This window comes from Carcharodon carcharias, chromosome 14, assembly GCF_017639515.1.
Source record: "Carcharodon carcharias isolate sCarCar2 chromosome 14, sCarCar2.pri, whole genome shotgun sequence".
Taxonomy (NCBI): Eukaryota; Metazoa; Chordata; class Chondrichthyes; order Lamniformes; family Lamnidae; genus Carcharodon; species Carcharodon carcharias.
In genome coordinates this window covers 36,016,285-36,029,763 of record NC_054480.1, presented here as the reverse complement: position 1 = coordinate 36,029,763, position 13,479 = coordinate 36,016,285, and the positions used below count along the sequence as shown (strand labels likewise).

General features: G+C 40.8%; 1 protein-coding gene across 4 annotated transcripts in view; it reads left to right on the top strand.

The window, feature by feature from the left end:
• LOC121286904 (tumor protein D54-like) overlaps positions 1-13,479 on the top strand; it is a 71,768-nt gene that overhangs the window by 29,240 nt on the left and 29,049 nt on the right. For all 4 annotated transcript variants that reach the window (XM_041204141.1, XM_041204139.1, XM_041204140.1 and 1 more), the window contains one exon: positions 3,424-3,525. In XM_041204141.1, coding sequence (XP_041060075.1) covers positions 3,424-3,525 — 102 coding nt within the window. The remainder of the gene's footprint in view (positions 1-3,423; positions 3,526-13,479) is intronic.

Below are 13,479 nucleotides of genomic sequence, written 5' to 3'. Positions count from 1 at the left end.
GTAAACAGCATGGATCATAAGCAGAATGTAGATGTTGGGAATTGCAGAGACTGGATGAGTTGCTGCTTTTGCCTTCAGTGTATTTTGGAGTTGGTGGACTGCAAGACCATCCCGAGTGAGCACACCTGCAGTAAATATCTCTACCTCTGATCTCTGTGGTTCAGAGTCATTGAGCCTTGGCTGCTATTTCTCTCCAAAAGGCCAAATTAATGAAGAGATCCAACACCGGATCAGCTGCTCCAGCTCAACCTTCTACAAAGTATGGCAGTGAGTGTTTAACAACGAAGGCCTCCACGAGCCAACAGCAGTCCTAGTGTACTGAGCAGTTGTTGATCTGTACTGTGTATTAGTGACACAAGCGCTAGAGAAATCCCATCAGCAATGCTTGCGCCTCATCCTCCAGATTCACTGCGGGGGACAGTCAAACAAACCCTTGTGTTACTTGAAGCCAGCTCCACAAACATTTGAGCAAAATCAAGTTTGATGGGCTGATCACTGTCACCCCAACCAATTCCTGTTTTCTCAACTTTTAAATGGCCAACATTCCCTGGGAGGACGAAGCAAATGCTTCAAAGACACTCTGAAGATCTCCCTGAAACGTGACGGCATTGACATTAATGACTGGCAAGAATTTCCTTTAGTGGTTCAAAATAGATACAACTTGTCCATCAACTGCATCATGCTTTGAGTCTCAACATCTTAATGATGAGACCGAGGAAGAAAAGGAAACAAATCCTGCACTTTTATCCCAGGACATCTTGCCCTAGATGCCCAAAGATCTGTACGTTGAGAATTGGCCTGTTTAGTCACATGAAAACCCATAGCATAAACGTGCAACTGAGTATATGAAATCCCTGAATTGGGGGACAGTCAACAATCATGAGTTTAAAAACACTCAGCAACATAAAGGGGTGAAGTATCTGACTGTTTGCTCCAGACTTTGGTGTCACCTTTCTGGAGAGGTGCAGCTTCAAAACAATTTGGTTTGTAGTATATAGAGCAAGGGGCACCTAAGTGAAATAGAGAACAAGGGTCTGCAGAAACTATCTATCAGGTACATTGTACTTGCTGCCTATAGGAATAAGGATAAAAACTGACTGAAAGGATAGCAGAATGATGACTGTGGTACCTTGGAGCAGGAGGCTACCCAACGTGGGGAGAAGGGAAGCAGAAAGTGTTAGTTGTTGGAAATTCAATAATTAGAGGGAGGGATATCGTCCATTCTGAGTAGAATGGTATTTGCTGACCTGGTGCCAGGGTGATGACCATTTTGAACTGGATTAGCAGGATGTTGGAGAGAGGAGGATGCGGTATGTTGGGACCAAGAATATAGGGAAGAGTAGGCAAGTGACTCTGAAGAGTACAATGAACTCAGCTCAATTCAAGAGCAGTACATCGAGGGTTATTCATCATCTCTGGATTATCTCCCGATTTATGAGTGGAAGGATAAGCAGATTAGGAAGGTGAACATGTGGCTAAAGGATTGGTGAGGAAATGAGTAGTTCAATTTAATGGGACACTGGCAACAGTACTGAGTCAGGAAGGAACTATAATTTAGGGATGAGCTCCACCTGAACTGGACTGGGAACAGAGAACTAGCAGAAACGATAAATAGGGCGGATTAGTAAATGGAAGGACAGGTTAAGGAATGTGACTCAAGTAAGCGTTTGTTACACAAACTTGGAGTGTGAGAAATAAATTCAATGAATTGCAGGTGAAAATTAATCATGGAACTGCTGGATTGTCACAAACAATCTGGCTCACTCATGTCTGTCGGGGGAGGAAATATGCTGTCCTCAATTGGTCTGGACTATGCATGACTCCAGATCCACAGAAATGTGTTTGTCTTAACTGGCCAAACAAACCACTCAGTTGTATCAAACCGCTACAGAAACTGGGTGTGCCTAAAGTGCATGGCCGACAGCGTATGGACTGTAACGGTTTGAGAAGGCGGCTCACTACTACCTTCTCGAGCACTCAACCCAAGAATGAATTAAAAATTCATCCTGGAGGATATGACATTACTGAGATGTGATTGCAAGTTGGTCAGGACTGGGAATGAAATGTTACCAGACTATAAAATTTGTAGCAAAGGTCAGGGAAAATATTCAAGGGTGGGGGGAGTAATTTTGGTAATTAAGGATGAATTCACTTTAATGATAAGTGATACAACGAGGTAAGCAGGCAGTGGAGACTTTATGTTTTGTCTTCAGAAATAGATAAGCATTTGGCTGTCATGGGAGTTGTGAATAGGTTTCGTGGTAGCAGCTCTAAAGTGACAGATAGTATAAATGCAGTGATTAGTCAAGCATGCTGCAAAGGCAGACTGGCTTTGATGGGAGATTTTAACTTTCTTAGACTGGAAGAAGCAGTCTAGCACATGGCAAAGAAGTGAATTTCTTTAGTATGTTTAGAGTAGTATGTCCTAGAACCAACAAGGAAGCATACCTTAATAGATTTAGTGATGAGCTAGATTTAGTTCACATCCTAATGGGGAATTTTACCTAATGACAATTGTAAATAACCTCAGAGTGCTTGATGCTGATGGATGTTTTGAGTTGAGTGCCAGTCCTCAAGATTTCATTCCTCACCATATTGAGTACGATGTTTTTTTTATGGAAAGGAAACCAAAATAAATTGAAGCCTGTTCTATATTAGTAGAAGGGCTACATCTATTTTTCATTTGTGCACTTCATTTCCACATGTAGATCACGGGTTCACACTTATGGTTTGTCAGTGTTATGGTTGCATTCTGGCATAGGGGAGAGTTATTTGTCTAGGATAAAGAAATAAAGTTAATAGGTGAGAATCCTTGTACTTCACAACAGCTAGTAATGGAGTAATAAAGCCATAGGAGCCAGGTACCTGCTTTTGTTGTGGATGCGAAGAAAATTGGTGACCAGAAAGCAGAACAAGCAACCAAAGTGAAGGGGGTGAGAGTAATGCTAATTTCATCATTATTTTGATGACCAGCAAACCCTGTGGCTTGACACTGAACTGTTGAAGAGTTGGCTAATGTAATCCACAACCATCCATATTTATACTCTTCCTTCTGTCACTTAATTTTGCTTTAACTGTTTTCTTCAGACTTAATGCATCAATGATTTGATTTAATTTTCTTGTTTGATCTCCAATCTGTTTTGCAGAACCCCTCATTTGTATACTAATTTGTATTCATAATTAATTATTGTGCTTTGCTTCATTTTCATCCATATCCTTACAGGTTCAATGTACAGAAAACCACCTGCTAAACTGGGCTTTTTAACCCCTTCTTTCACTAGCTATTAGCAGATTGGGATGCAATGTTGTAGAATCACACTTTATTATTTTAATATTGTACTAAAATAAGCAGTATTACTTGAATTTTTAAAGAAAAACTAGTTTTATGCATAACATCTAAACTGTTGCGGTTTTTAAACGCAGGTACAAGAAGACACAAGCAACACTTTCTACTGCTGGATCTAAGACCTCCAGTGCCATATCTAGTGTTGGCTCAGCTCTTAGTAGGACGCTGGGAGAAATTAAGTAAGTTTGCTTTTGTCAGACTTGTGTAATTTCCAGTACAGAGATAATTAAACTGCATAAAGTAATGAAACTATATATTTTTGTAACAATGGTTTTAGAATGTATTGTCAAGTCCTTTTCAAGTGAAAGTACTAAAAATAATTTTTGTTATGCTCCTCTGTTAAATCTGCCAAACCAGTAGCAGTGAAACTCGTGTCATCACTAATTGCAGATTTGTGTTCTGCTTGTGTTATCTCCACTCCTTGAACTAAAAGTCAAAATAATTTGTATTAGATGGAGCCTGATGAAAAACTCCTTGAAGGAAAATTGAAAATTCATCCTGACATGTTGATTTAAAAAAAAAAACCCATTCAAAGGATGTGGGCTTTGCTGGCTGGGCCAGCATTTATTGCCTGCCCCTAGTTGCCCTTGAGAAGGTGGAGGTTGAGCTGCCATTTTTGAACTGCTGCAGCTCATGTGGTGGAGGTACACCTACAGTGCTGCTAGGGACTGGGGTGTGCGTGTGTGCGCAATGGTCACTTCTACTGATATTGTCATGGGCAGATGCATCTGTGGCACGCAAGTTGCTGAGGATGAGGTCAAGTATGTTTTTCCCTCTTGGTTCCCTCACCTGTCACAGACCCAGTCTAACGGCTATGTCAATTACGACTCTGCCAGCTCAGTCAGTTGCGGTGCTACTGAGCCACTCTTGGTGATGGACATTGAAGTCCCCCACCCATAGTACATTCTGTGGCCTTGCCACCCTCGGTGCTTCCTCCAAGTGGTTTTCAACATGGAGCACTGATTTTTCAGCTGAGGGAGAGTGGTGTGTGGTCATCAGCAGGAGGTTTCCTTGCCCATGTTTGACCTGATGCCAAGAAACTTCATGGGGTCTGGAGTTGATGACTCCCAGGGCTTCTCCCTCCTGACTGTGTACCATTGTGCTGCCACTTCTGCTTGGACAGGACATACCCAGGGATGGTGATGGTGGTGTCTGGGTCATGATTTGTCGGATATGACTCCATGAGGATGACTGGCAGGCTGTTGCTTGACTAGTTTGTGAGGCAGCCCTCCCAGTTTTGGCACTATCCCCCGATGTCAGTAAGGAGGACTTTGCAGGGTCGACAGGGCTGAGTTTACCATTGTCTTTTCCAGTGCCTAGGTCGATGCCGGTCCTTCTGATTTCATTTTTTTTGAGGTTTTGTAGCAGTTTGATACAACAGAGTTGTGTCTAAGATGCAACCGTGTTGCTGTGTGTCTGGAGTCAGATGTATGTCAGACCCCAGGTCAAATGGTCAGACAGCAGATTTCCTTCCCTAAAGGACATTAGTGAACCAGGTGGGTTTTTACGACAATTGACAATGGTTTCATGGTCATCATTAGACTTTAAATTCCAAATTTTTATTTAATTCAAATTCCACCATCTGCCGTGGCGGGATTCAAACCCAGGTCTCCCAAGCTTTACCCTGGATTTCTGGATTACTAGTCCAGTGACAATACCACTGCACCAGCAACAATACAATTTATGCCATCACCTCCCTACCCCTATCTAAGCTATCCCATTACAGCTACAACACTGGCATCAACCTGATGATTTGAAAAATTTCCCAAGTTTGTCCTGTCCAGAAAAAGCAGGGCAAGTCCAATTGGCCAGTTATCACTCCCAGTAATCAATTCCCAATCAGCAGCAGAGTATTGGAATGTGTTGTTGACAGTGCAATCAAGGTGCACTTACACAGCAATGACGCTTGGCCTAAATAGCCAAGTGGTTATGGTACTGGGCTTGTAACCCCAAGATCAAGAGGTCAAATCTCACAATGGCAAACTATGAAACAATGTAACTTCATCTGAAACAGATGGAAACGGGTTTGTACTCGAAAGAGTTACACAGCAATGACGCTTGGCCTAAATAGCCAAGTGGTTATGGTACTGAGCTTGTAACCCCAAGTTCAAGAGGTCAAATCTCACAATGGCAAACTATGAAACAATGTAACTTCATCTTAACAGATGGAAACGGGTTTGTACTCGAAAGAGTTACACAGCAATGACGCTTGGCCTAAATAGCCAAGTGGTTATGGTACTGAGCTTGTAACCCCAAGTTCAAGAGGTCAAATCTCACAATGGCAAACTATGAAACAATGTAACTTCATCTTAACAGATGGAAATGGGTTTGTACTCGAAAGAGTTACACAGCAATGACTTGCTCATCTATGATATGTTTGGGTTCAGACAAGACCAGTTGCCTCTGAATTCATTACAACCTTAGTCTAAACATGGACATAAGAACTGAACTTTGAGGTGAGTTGAGAGTGACTGCCCTTGACATCCACGCTGTATTTGACCAAGTGTGGCATCAAGGAGCCTTTGCAAAATTAAAATCAATGAATTTTGGGAAGAAAGTTCTCCACTGGTGTAAGTCAAACCTCGCACAAAGGAAGATGTTTGTGGTTGTTAGAAGCCAATTATTTCGGCCCCAGGAGTTCAGGATAGTGTCCTAGCCCCAAACATGTTCAGCTGCTTCATCACTGACCATCTTCTCTCCATGATGATCAGGTCAGAAGTGAGTATAATGACTGATTATTGCATAGTGTTCAGTACCACGTGCAGCTCCTCAGATACTGAAGTACTCCATGCATGTAACAAGGCCTGGTGGAACATTTCAGGCTTGGGTTGATAAGTGGCAAGAAACTCATGCCAAACAAGTACCAGGAAACTTGAGAACATAACCATCTCCCCTTGACGTTCAACGACATCACCATTGCTGAATCCCTCATTAACACCCTGGGTGTTACCCAGAAACTTAACTGAACCAGTTGTATAAATACTGTGGCTACAAGAGCAGGTCAGAGGCTGGGAATTATGTGGCATGTAACTCGCCTCTGTAATACCCAAAGCCTGTCTACCATCTACAAGGCACAAGTCAAGGGTGTGTTGGAATATTTGCTGCTTGCCTGGCTGAGTGCAGCTCCAAGGATACTCAACTTGCCACTATCCAGGATAAAGCAGCCTAGTTGATTGGCACCACAGTCAGCAGCTTAAAAATTGACTCCCTCCACCACTGACAGACTTTAAGAGCAGTGTGCACTATCTAAAAGATGCCCTGCAGCAACTCGCCAAGGTTCCTGTGACCTCTAACACCTAGAAGAACAAGATCAGAAACATGGCAAGATCCCCTCCAAGCTATACATTTATCCTGACTTGGAACTATATCATTGTTTCTTCTCTGTAATGGTACTGTGGCTGCACCTACACCACACAGACTACAGTAGTTCAAGAAGGTGGCTCACCACCACCTTCTGGAGAGCAATTGGGGATTGGGTTATAAGTCCTCAGTGCTGCAGCTTGGATATAGGCCATAGCCTTTCATGTATGCAGTGTACTTGGCTGTTTCTTGATAGGATTCACTCTGAGCTAATAGCTGAAGACTGACAACTGTGACGTTGGGGGCCTGAGGAGGCGGCCAGGAAGGACCATTGACTCAGCACTTCTGGCTGAGGATGGCTGCAAATGCTTCAGCTTTATCTTTTGTACTTGCATGCTATCATTACCCCATCAGTTTGCAGAGCTGTCTTCTCTAAATCGTTTAAGTGCCTACTACCTTTCCCAAGTGACTGTGGCAAGACTGCAGAGCTTTGATCTGCTCTGGTTGAGGGATCATTTAGTTTCATCCATAGAGTGCTGCTTCTGCTGTTAAGTCTGCATGTGTTGTGCTTTCACCAGGTTGGCACTTCATTTTTAGTTGTGCATGATGTTGTTCCTGGCATGCTTCCCTATACTGCTCATTGAACCAGGGAGAGACCTCTGACTTTTTGGTAGAGTGGGGAATATGCCCAGTCATGAAGTTGCAGATTGTGGTTGAATATAATCCTGGGCTGCTGATGCCTCAAAACGCCTCATCGATGCCCAATTTTGAGCTATTAGATCTGTCCAGAATCTATCACATTTGTTGTGGTGTGCAGTGCAGCATGATGGGCAATATTCTGTGAAGATGGGCCCTGGTTCGACAAGACTTGTAATCACCCCTGTGAATACTGTAATGGACAGATGATTCTGTGACAGGTAGTTTGTCAAGGATGTGGTCAAGAAGATTTTGCCTTTTATGTTGGCTCTCACTACATGCCACAGGACTAGACTGGCACATAGGTCCTTCAAGACTTTGCCAGCTCAGTCAGTCATGATGCTGCTGAGCCACTTTTGGTGAATAGACATTGACCTCAGATTATTTGCCCTTGCTACCCTTAGTGCTTCAACGTGCCGGACTACTGGTACATCAGCTAAAGGAGGGTAGCTTTCATGCCCATCTTTGAGCTGAAGTCATGAGACTTCATGGGGTCTGGAGTTAATGTGAGGATTCCCAGGGCCACTGCCTCTTACCTGTATCCACCTCTGGTATATCTATCTTGTCGGTGCGATGGGGCTGATTTGAAGAGTTTGGGACATCAGCTATGTATGATTCACTGGGCGTTACTGTCAAATTGTGCTCGACTAGTCTTCAGGACGGCTCTCCCAATTTTGGCATGTCACCAGTGTTGTTTTCTAGTGCCTAGGTTGATCGAACAGGTGGTCAGTTGGTTTCTAGTCTTAGACAAGTCGACTGTCGTGTTTCGATGCATCGACTGTCGTGTTTCGATGCAATAGAGTGGCTTGCTGGGCCGTTTCAGAAGGTGTCTAAGAGCAAACAACAATATTTGAGAGTCTGGAGTCATCTGTAGGCCAGGCCGCTTAGCGATGGCACATTGCCTTCTCTGAAGGACATTAGCGAGTTTTATTCCTTTTTACGAAAGAATAATCTTGCCTCTCATTTAATGGCAACATCACCCCACTGTCCATTCTGGAGTTTGAACCAATGTTGGTTCAAACTCCAGAATTTGGTTGGCTGGAAAACCAATTTTAATCAAGGATTTGGATCTTAGTTTCTCCTGATCATACCATTGGGTCAAATGTCAACATCTTTTCAAAGCAGACGTTAGAAAGGTATAAAATGCTGAAGATAATTTGCCAGCCAAAGGGAGCGAAATAATTTGTCTCTCTGGTAGTGACCGACGGTTAAGATAAAATTAATTGTTTCTATTCATTGTTGACATTGCTATGTGGATTAATGACTCTTTTGAACACTCTTTAAAAAGTACTGTTTCGCTGCTTTGGAAATGATTTAATGGTTAGGGTCACTAAATGTAGCATGTGCTTAAGACATAGCTTTGCATTGTTTTGTTTTCAAATTCTCCACATGTATGATTTTTAACATCAAATTCACCAAGCTATTAATTAGCGTAACTGTAACTGGCTTGATTTATATGCAGTTAAACCACTGAACTAAGGTACATAATATTTTTGTGGTGAATTGTAAGCATAACATTGGTAGGCAAGTACAAATTTGGTCTTTGTTCACATCGGCCAATAAGACTAAAGATACAAAACATTTGATTTTATTATAACCATTCATAATGAGCTGAATTTGATTGTTATCACTTTTAGTGTATGAACTGAATATACAAGCTATCCAAATAACTAGGTGCTCAGAAAATGTAGACAAAGGTGTTTAGGCAATCGTTAGTACAGTGACAATGCAAATATTGGTTCGGTATTATGAAGAAGTAAATTAATGAATAGCCAATTACACCAATTCTGAGTTTTTTTTCCTCTTTTTGCTTCGTATTGAGATTTTTATATTAATTGTTTGTTTCGCTCCTTGTTCCCTGTGTTCTTTTCCAGTGGTGAAGCAACTGAGTTATCATAAAGCATCTTCTCATTGTGGGCATAGTTGAGATTAAGAGCTAATGGGTGGAGGGTGTTGGATACATATTCCGTTCTACAGCTTTATGATACAGCATTTGTGTTCTTCTGCTGGCACCTTTTTGTAAGATGTAGATGTTAACTACATTTCCCTATTTCTACTACTGCACCCCAACCAAAATAGCTCAAACAGTACAAATGCTGAAATGTTCTCAAGTTTTTTTTATAGGTTAATATGGTTGAATTTTGTCTGAGTTTATTCAGGTACAGATTTTAAAATCTTGTTTAAAAAGAAAAAAATCCACTCAAGCGAATCGAGACTATAGTGCTGTGGTTTTCTAAGCTACCTTGCATGATTATTATGATGTGCTGTTTTGCATGTTAGAGCAAGTCAAATCTGGATTTTTTTAGTTTGAAATGTATAGCTGCATGTATTTTGTGTGTATTCAGGACACTCTGATTCTCTTGATTTGTTTAGGTGCTTAAACATTTATTCTGTTTCAAGCAAATCAATATATAATTCTGCAATAGTGTTGAGCATTTTCCCAGATGAAACATGACATTTGGTTTTTAAAGCAACACTATATTATACTATAAAGAGTAAGATTCAGGAATGTATTGCTCATGAACATTTGTGATATATTGGTCAACAGTTATTGGAAGGCTATAAAGAAGCATCAACTTGAAATTTGCAGAATATGGCTTACTGTTAGTTAGTAGAAAGACCTGCATTTATATAGCATCTTTCAGAGCCTCAATGTCTCCAAAGTGCTCTACTGCCAATGAAGCACTTTGGAAGTGAGGACATGATTTGAAATTTATGGAATGATAAAGCACAGGAGCAGTCTGTTCAATCTATTGTGCTGGCTCTTCCATGGTATCTATCCCCTTCCACCATCCTTCAGACAATGAATTCCAGATCATAGCAATTCAAGGAGTAATTTTTTTCCCCTCATGTTGCTTTTGGTTCTTTTTAGGAGTTGTCTTAAATCTGCATCCTCTGGTTGCTGACCCACCCCCCGCCATCCCTGCCCTAGAATCAGTTTCTCCTTTATCAGAACTTTCATGATTTGAAATCCCTCCAAATCCCCCTTTAGTCCAAGGAGAATAGTTTTTTTGTCTTGTCCCTCCACATAACTTAAGTCTTTTAACCCCTGGTGCCATTCTAGTAAATTTTCTCTGCACCTTTTCTAAGACCTTGACATCCTTGCCAAAGTTTAGTACCCAGAATTGGGCTTGCTATTCCAGATGGGGCCTAACCAGTGTTTCATAAAGTCTTAGCATAACTTTAGTTTTATATTGTATGGCTGGGATTTTCCAGCCCTGCCTGCTTCAAGATTGGAAATTCCTGCTGAAGTCAACGAACCTTTTGACTGGTCCATCAAATTTTCTGTCCTATCACGGGCTGGACCAGAAAATCCTTGTCTATAATCTCTATTTATGTCATAACGCCAATGCTTTGGAAGCACCACTGCTCATTCCTTCCAGTATTAAAAACATGTTCACTGCTACTACCTGTCCTCTGTCCCCAGGTGATTTTGTATCCATGTAACCCCATTAATTTATTAACAGGTCTATCATGTGGAACTTTATGACAAGGGCTTTTGAAAGCCTATGTACACTACCATTATTGCTGTTTATCAACCCTCTTCATCAAAGAACTGAATTAAGTTATGCAAATGTGATTTGCTGTTAACAAACAAAAGCCAGCACCACTTTGTTAAGCCATCTTTTTCCCCCCAAAAGTTACTTAATTTTGTCTAGAATTTTTATCTCAAAGTTTCCCTACCATTAGCTTTAGGCTGACGGCTCTGCAGTTTCAAGGTTTATCCCTCTCCCCATTTTTGAATGGGGTTGTAACTTTTGCACCTCTCTGGTCCTCTGTACCATTCCCATATCTTAACGCAATTGGATGTATGTGGCCAGAATTTCTGCAGATTTGCTTCTCTTAACAAGCTTGGATGCATCCCACCTGGACTGAGTGCTCTCACTGCTTTGAGCACTACCAATGTCCACTTTATCTATTTTTATCCAATCCAATTTCTGTACCACATCGTACTTTGCTGTGACATCCTTTTCACTTGTGAGATGCAAAATATTGATTTCATGCCATCTGCTTCCATAAGAATTTCTCCATTTTCTTGGTCCCTAATTGGCCTCACCCTTCCTTAGGCTACCTTTGATTTTTTATATGTCTATGAAAGACTTCTGGGTTCTCCTTGTATGTTACCCCAAACCCCCCAGTTATTTTCATACATGTTCTTTTCTCAACGCATTAAGTTGTTCGGTTCTCCTCTGTACATTCTGTATTCAGCATAGGTCTCAACTGAATTATAAACCTAATATTAAACTTTCTTCCCTGTTTCATTTGTCATTCTAAGAGCTCTAGTTTTGGATGCCCTTCCTTTCCCCTTGTGGGAATGTTTAATTTCCTGCCAATCTTTGATTCCAAACCATCTGAGCCAGATGCATTTTCAACTCAGTGAAATTTGGTCTCCAGCAGTTGAGCATTTTTACATTAGTTTTTTCTTTATCCTGTTCTGTAACTGCACTAAACCTAATGTAATCACTGTTTCCCAAATGCTCCTTTGCCCCATGTTCTCCAGAGCTGGATCCAGCATTACTTCCTTCCTCTTTTTGGTCTTGAATTAAAAAAAGCTTTTGCACACATTTCAGAAATTTTTTTCCCTTTGCTGTTGATACTGTTATGTCCGAATCTACGTACGATAATGTTCAATACGAATGGTGGAATTGTGTGGAATTCTTAAGTGTGATAAATAACTGGATAATGTTTATTGGTTGATTTTTTTTTTATGCAATCAAAAAAAAACAAATTCTCAATTTTACCTCATGCTTGGAATAAGCATGTTCTTCCATACTTGTGCATTATGTACTCTAAGATCAAATTTATATTCATTGGGGTTTATGAGGATTACTATTTGGTGGTTGTCAAATACTTAGAATGTTTGGCTGCCAAATTGAGTTAGTTTGGTAAAAACATAATTGCCTGCCTTGAAGTTGGCAACAGTGCTACTAAAAGCTTTATATGGCTTTGTAGCTTGACATTATTTTAGAAATGTGCATATTATCACTAAATTATTCACTCCCCTTAAATCAGGTCAATGCAATGCTAGCATTGCTTTAAGTGCCTACATTTTCAGAGTCAAGTATGGACACCGAGTACAGGTATTGCTCCTCGTACCTTTTTTTAGCAGTGTCTATATTTTTACATCAAATTGGAACTATTTTAGTGGGTATATTTGTATTTTTGAGTGTTATAATTTAACTGAGTTTTTTTCTGTAAGTCTCACAAGTAACTGAAAAATACTATCTTAATATTGGAGCTATCCCAGGCAGAGAGCTTTCATTCTAATTCTCTTTTGGTTATCTTCAATATGGCAGCCAAAAGCTTTCTGACAGATTCAGAGGTATGGTCCTGATATTTAATCATTCTGAAAAAGGACTTCATGAACATTAATCATTTGAGTGATGTGACGCTTTTACTGTTTTCTGTGGTGGAAGTTAGTGACATTATGGTGATATGGCCTGAATTCTCTTTGTGCTGGCTGACCTATCTTTCCTCTTTGTTATTGCCTTGTTTCAGGTCTCACCCTTTTTCTCAGTCTTTTAGGTAAGATGAATGTATAGCCTTTTCTGGGGCGTAGGCTCAAATCTGACATGAGCCTTTAGTATTCATAAAATGGTGAATTTTTCTTCACCATCGGCTCTTGCTTTTCTAAATTAACTCGAGTTTGAGGATACAATCACGCAATAACTGTAGCTTTGATCTGAAGTTTTTGTTTGCACAGGTGTTGCAGTTAGTGCAAATTTAGTCTGAGTTTGATTTAGAGCCTGACCCAACTTCAGAATATAGGAACAGGAATAGGCCATTCAGGCCCTCGGCCCTGTTCTGCCTCTCAGTCAGATCATGATCTCTACCTCAGTTGCATGTAACTATCTTTGATCTATTTTATTTGAAACCCTTAACTAACAAAAGATTTCAGTCTCAGCCAGGAAAATTTCAATAGACCCAACATCTTTTTGCTAGGAGATTGTATGGGGTGGGGGTGGGGCACCTCCTTCTGATTTCCATCTGGATTGACCCAGCAGAGGAAATAGTTTCTCTGTATCTACCGTATAGAATCTAAATAATTTTAAATATCTCTCATCACCTCTCAGCCATTTGAACATGAAGGTCCATGTGACAAGTCTGTCCAACCAAGTGCAGAAGACTAAGATTTC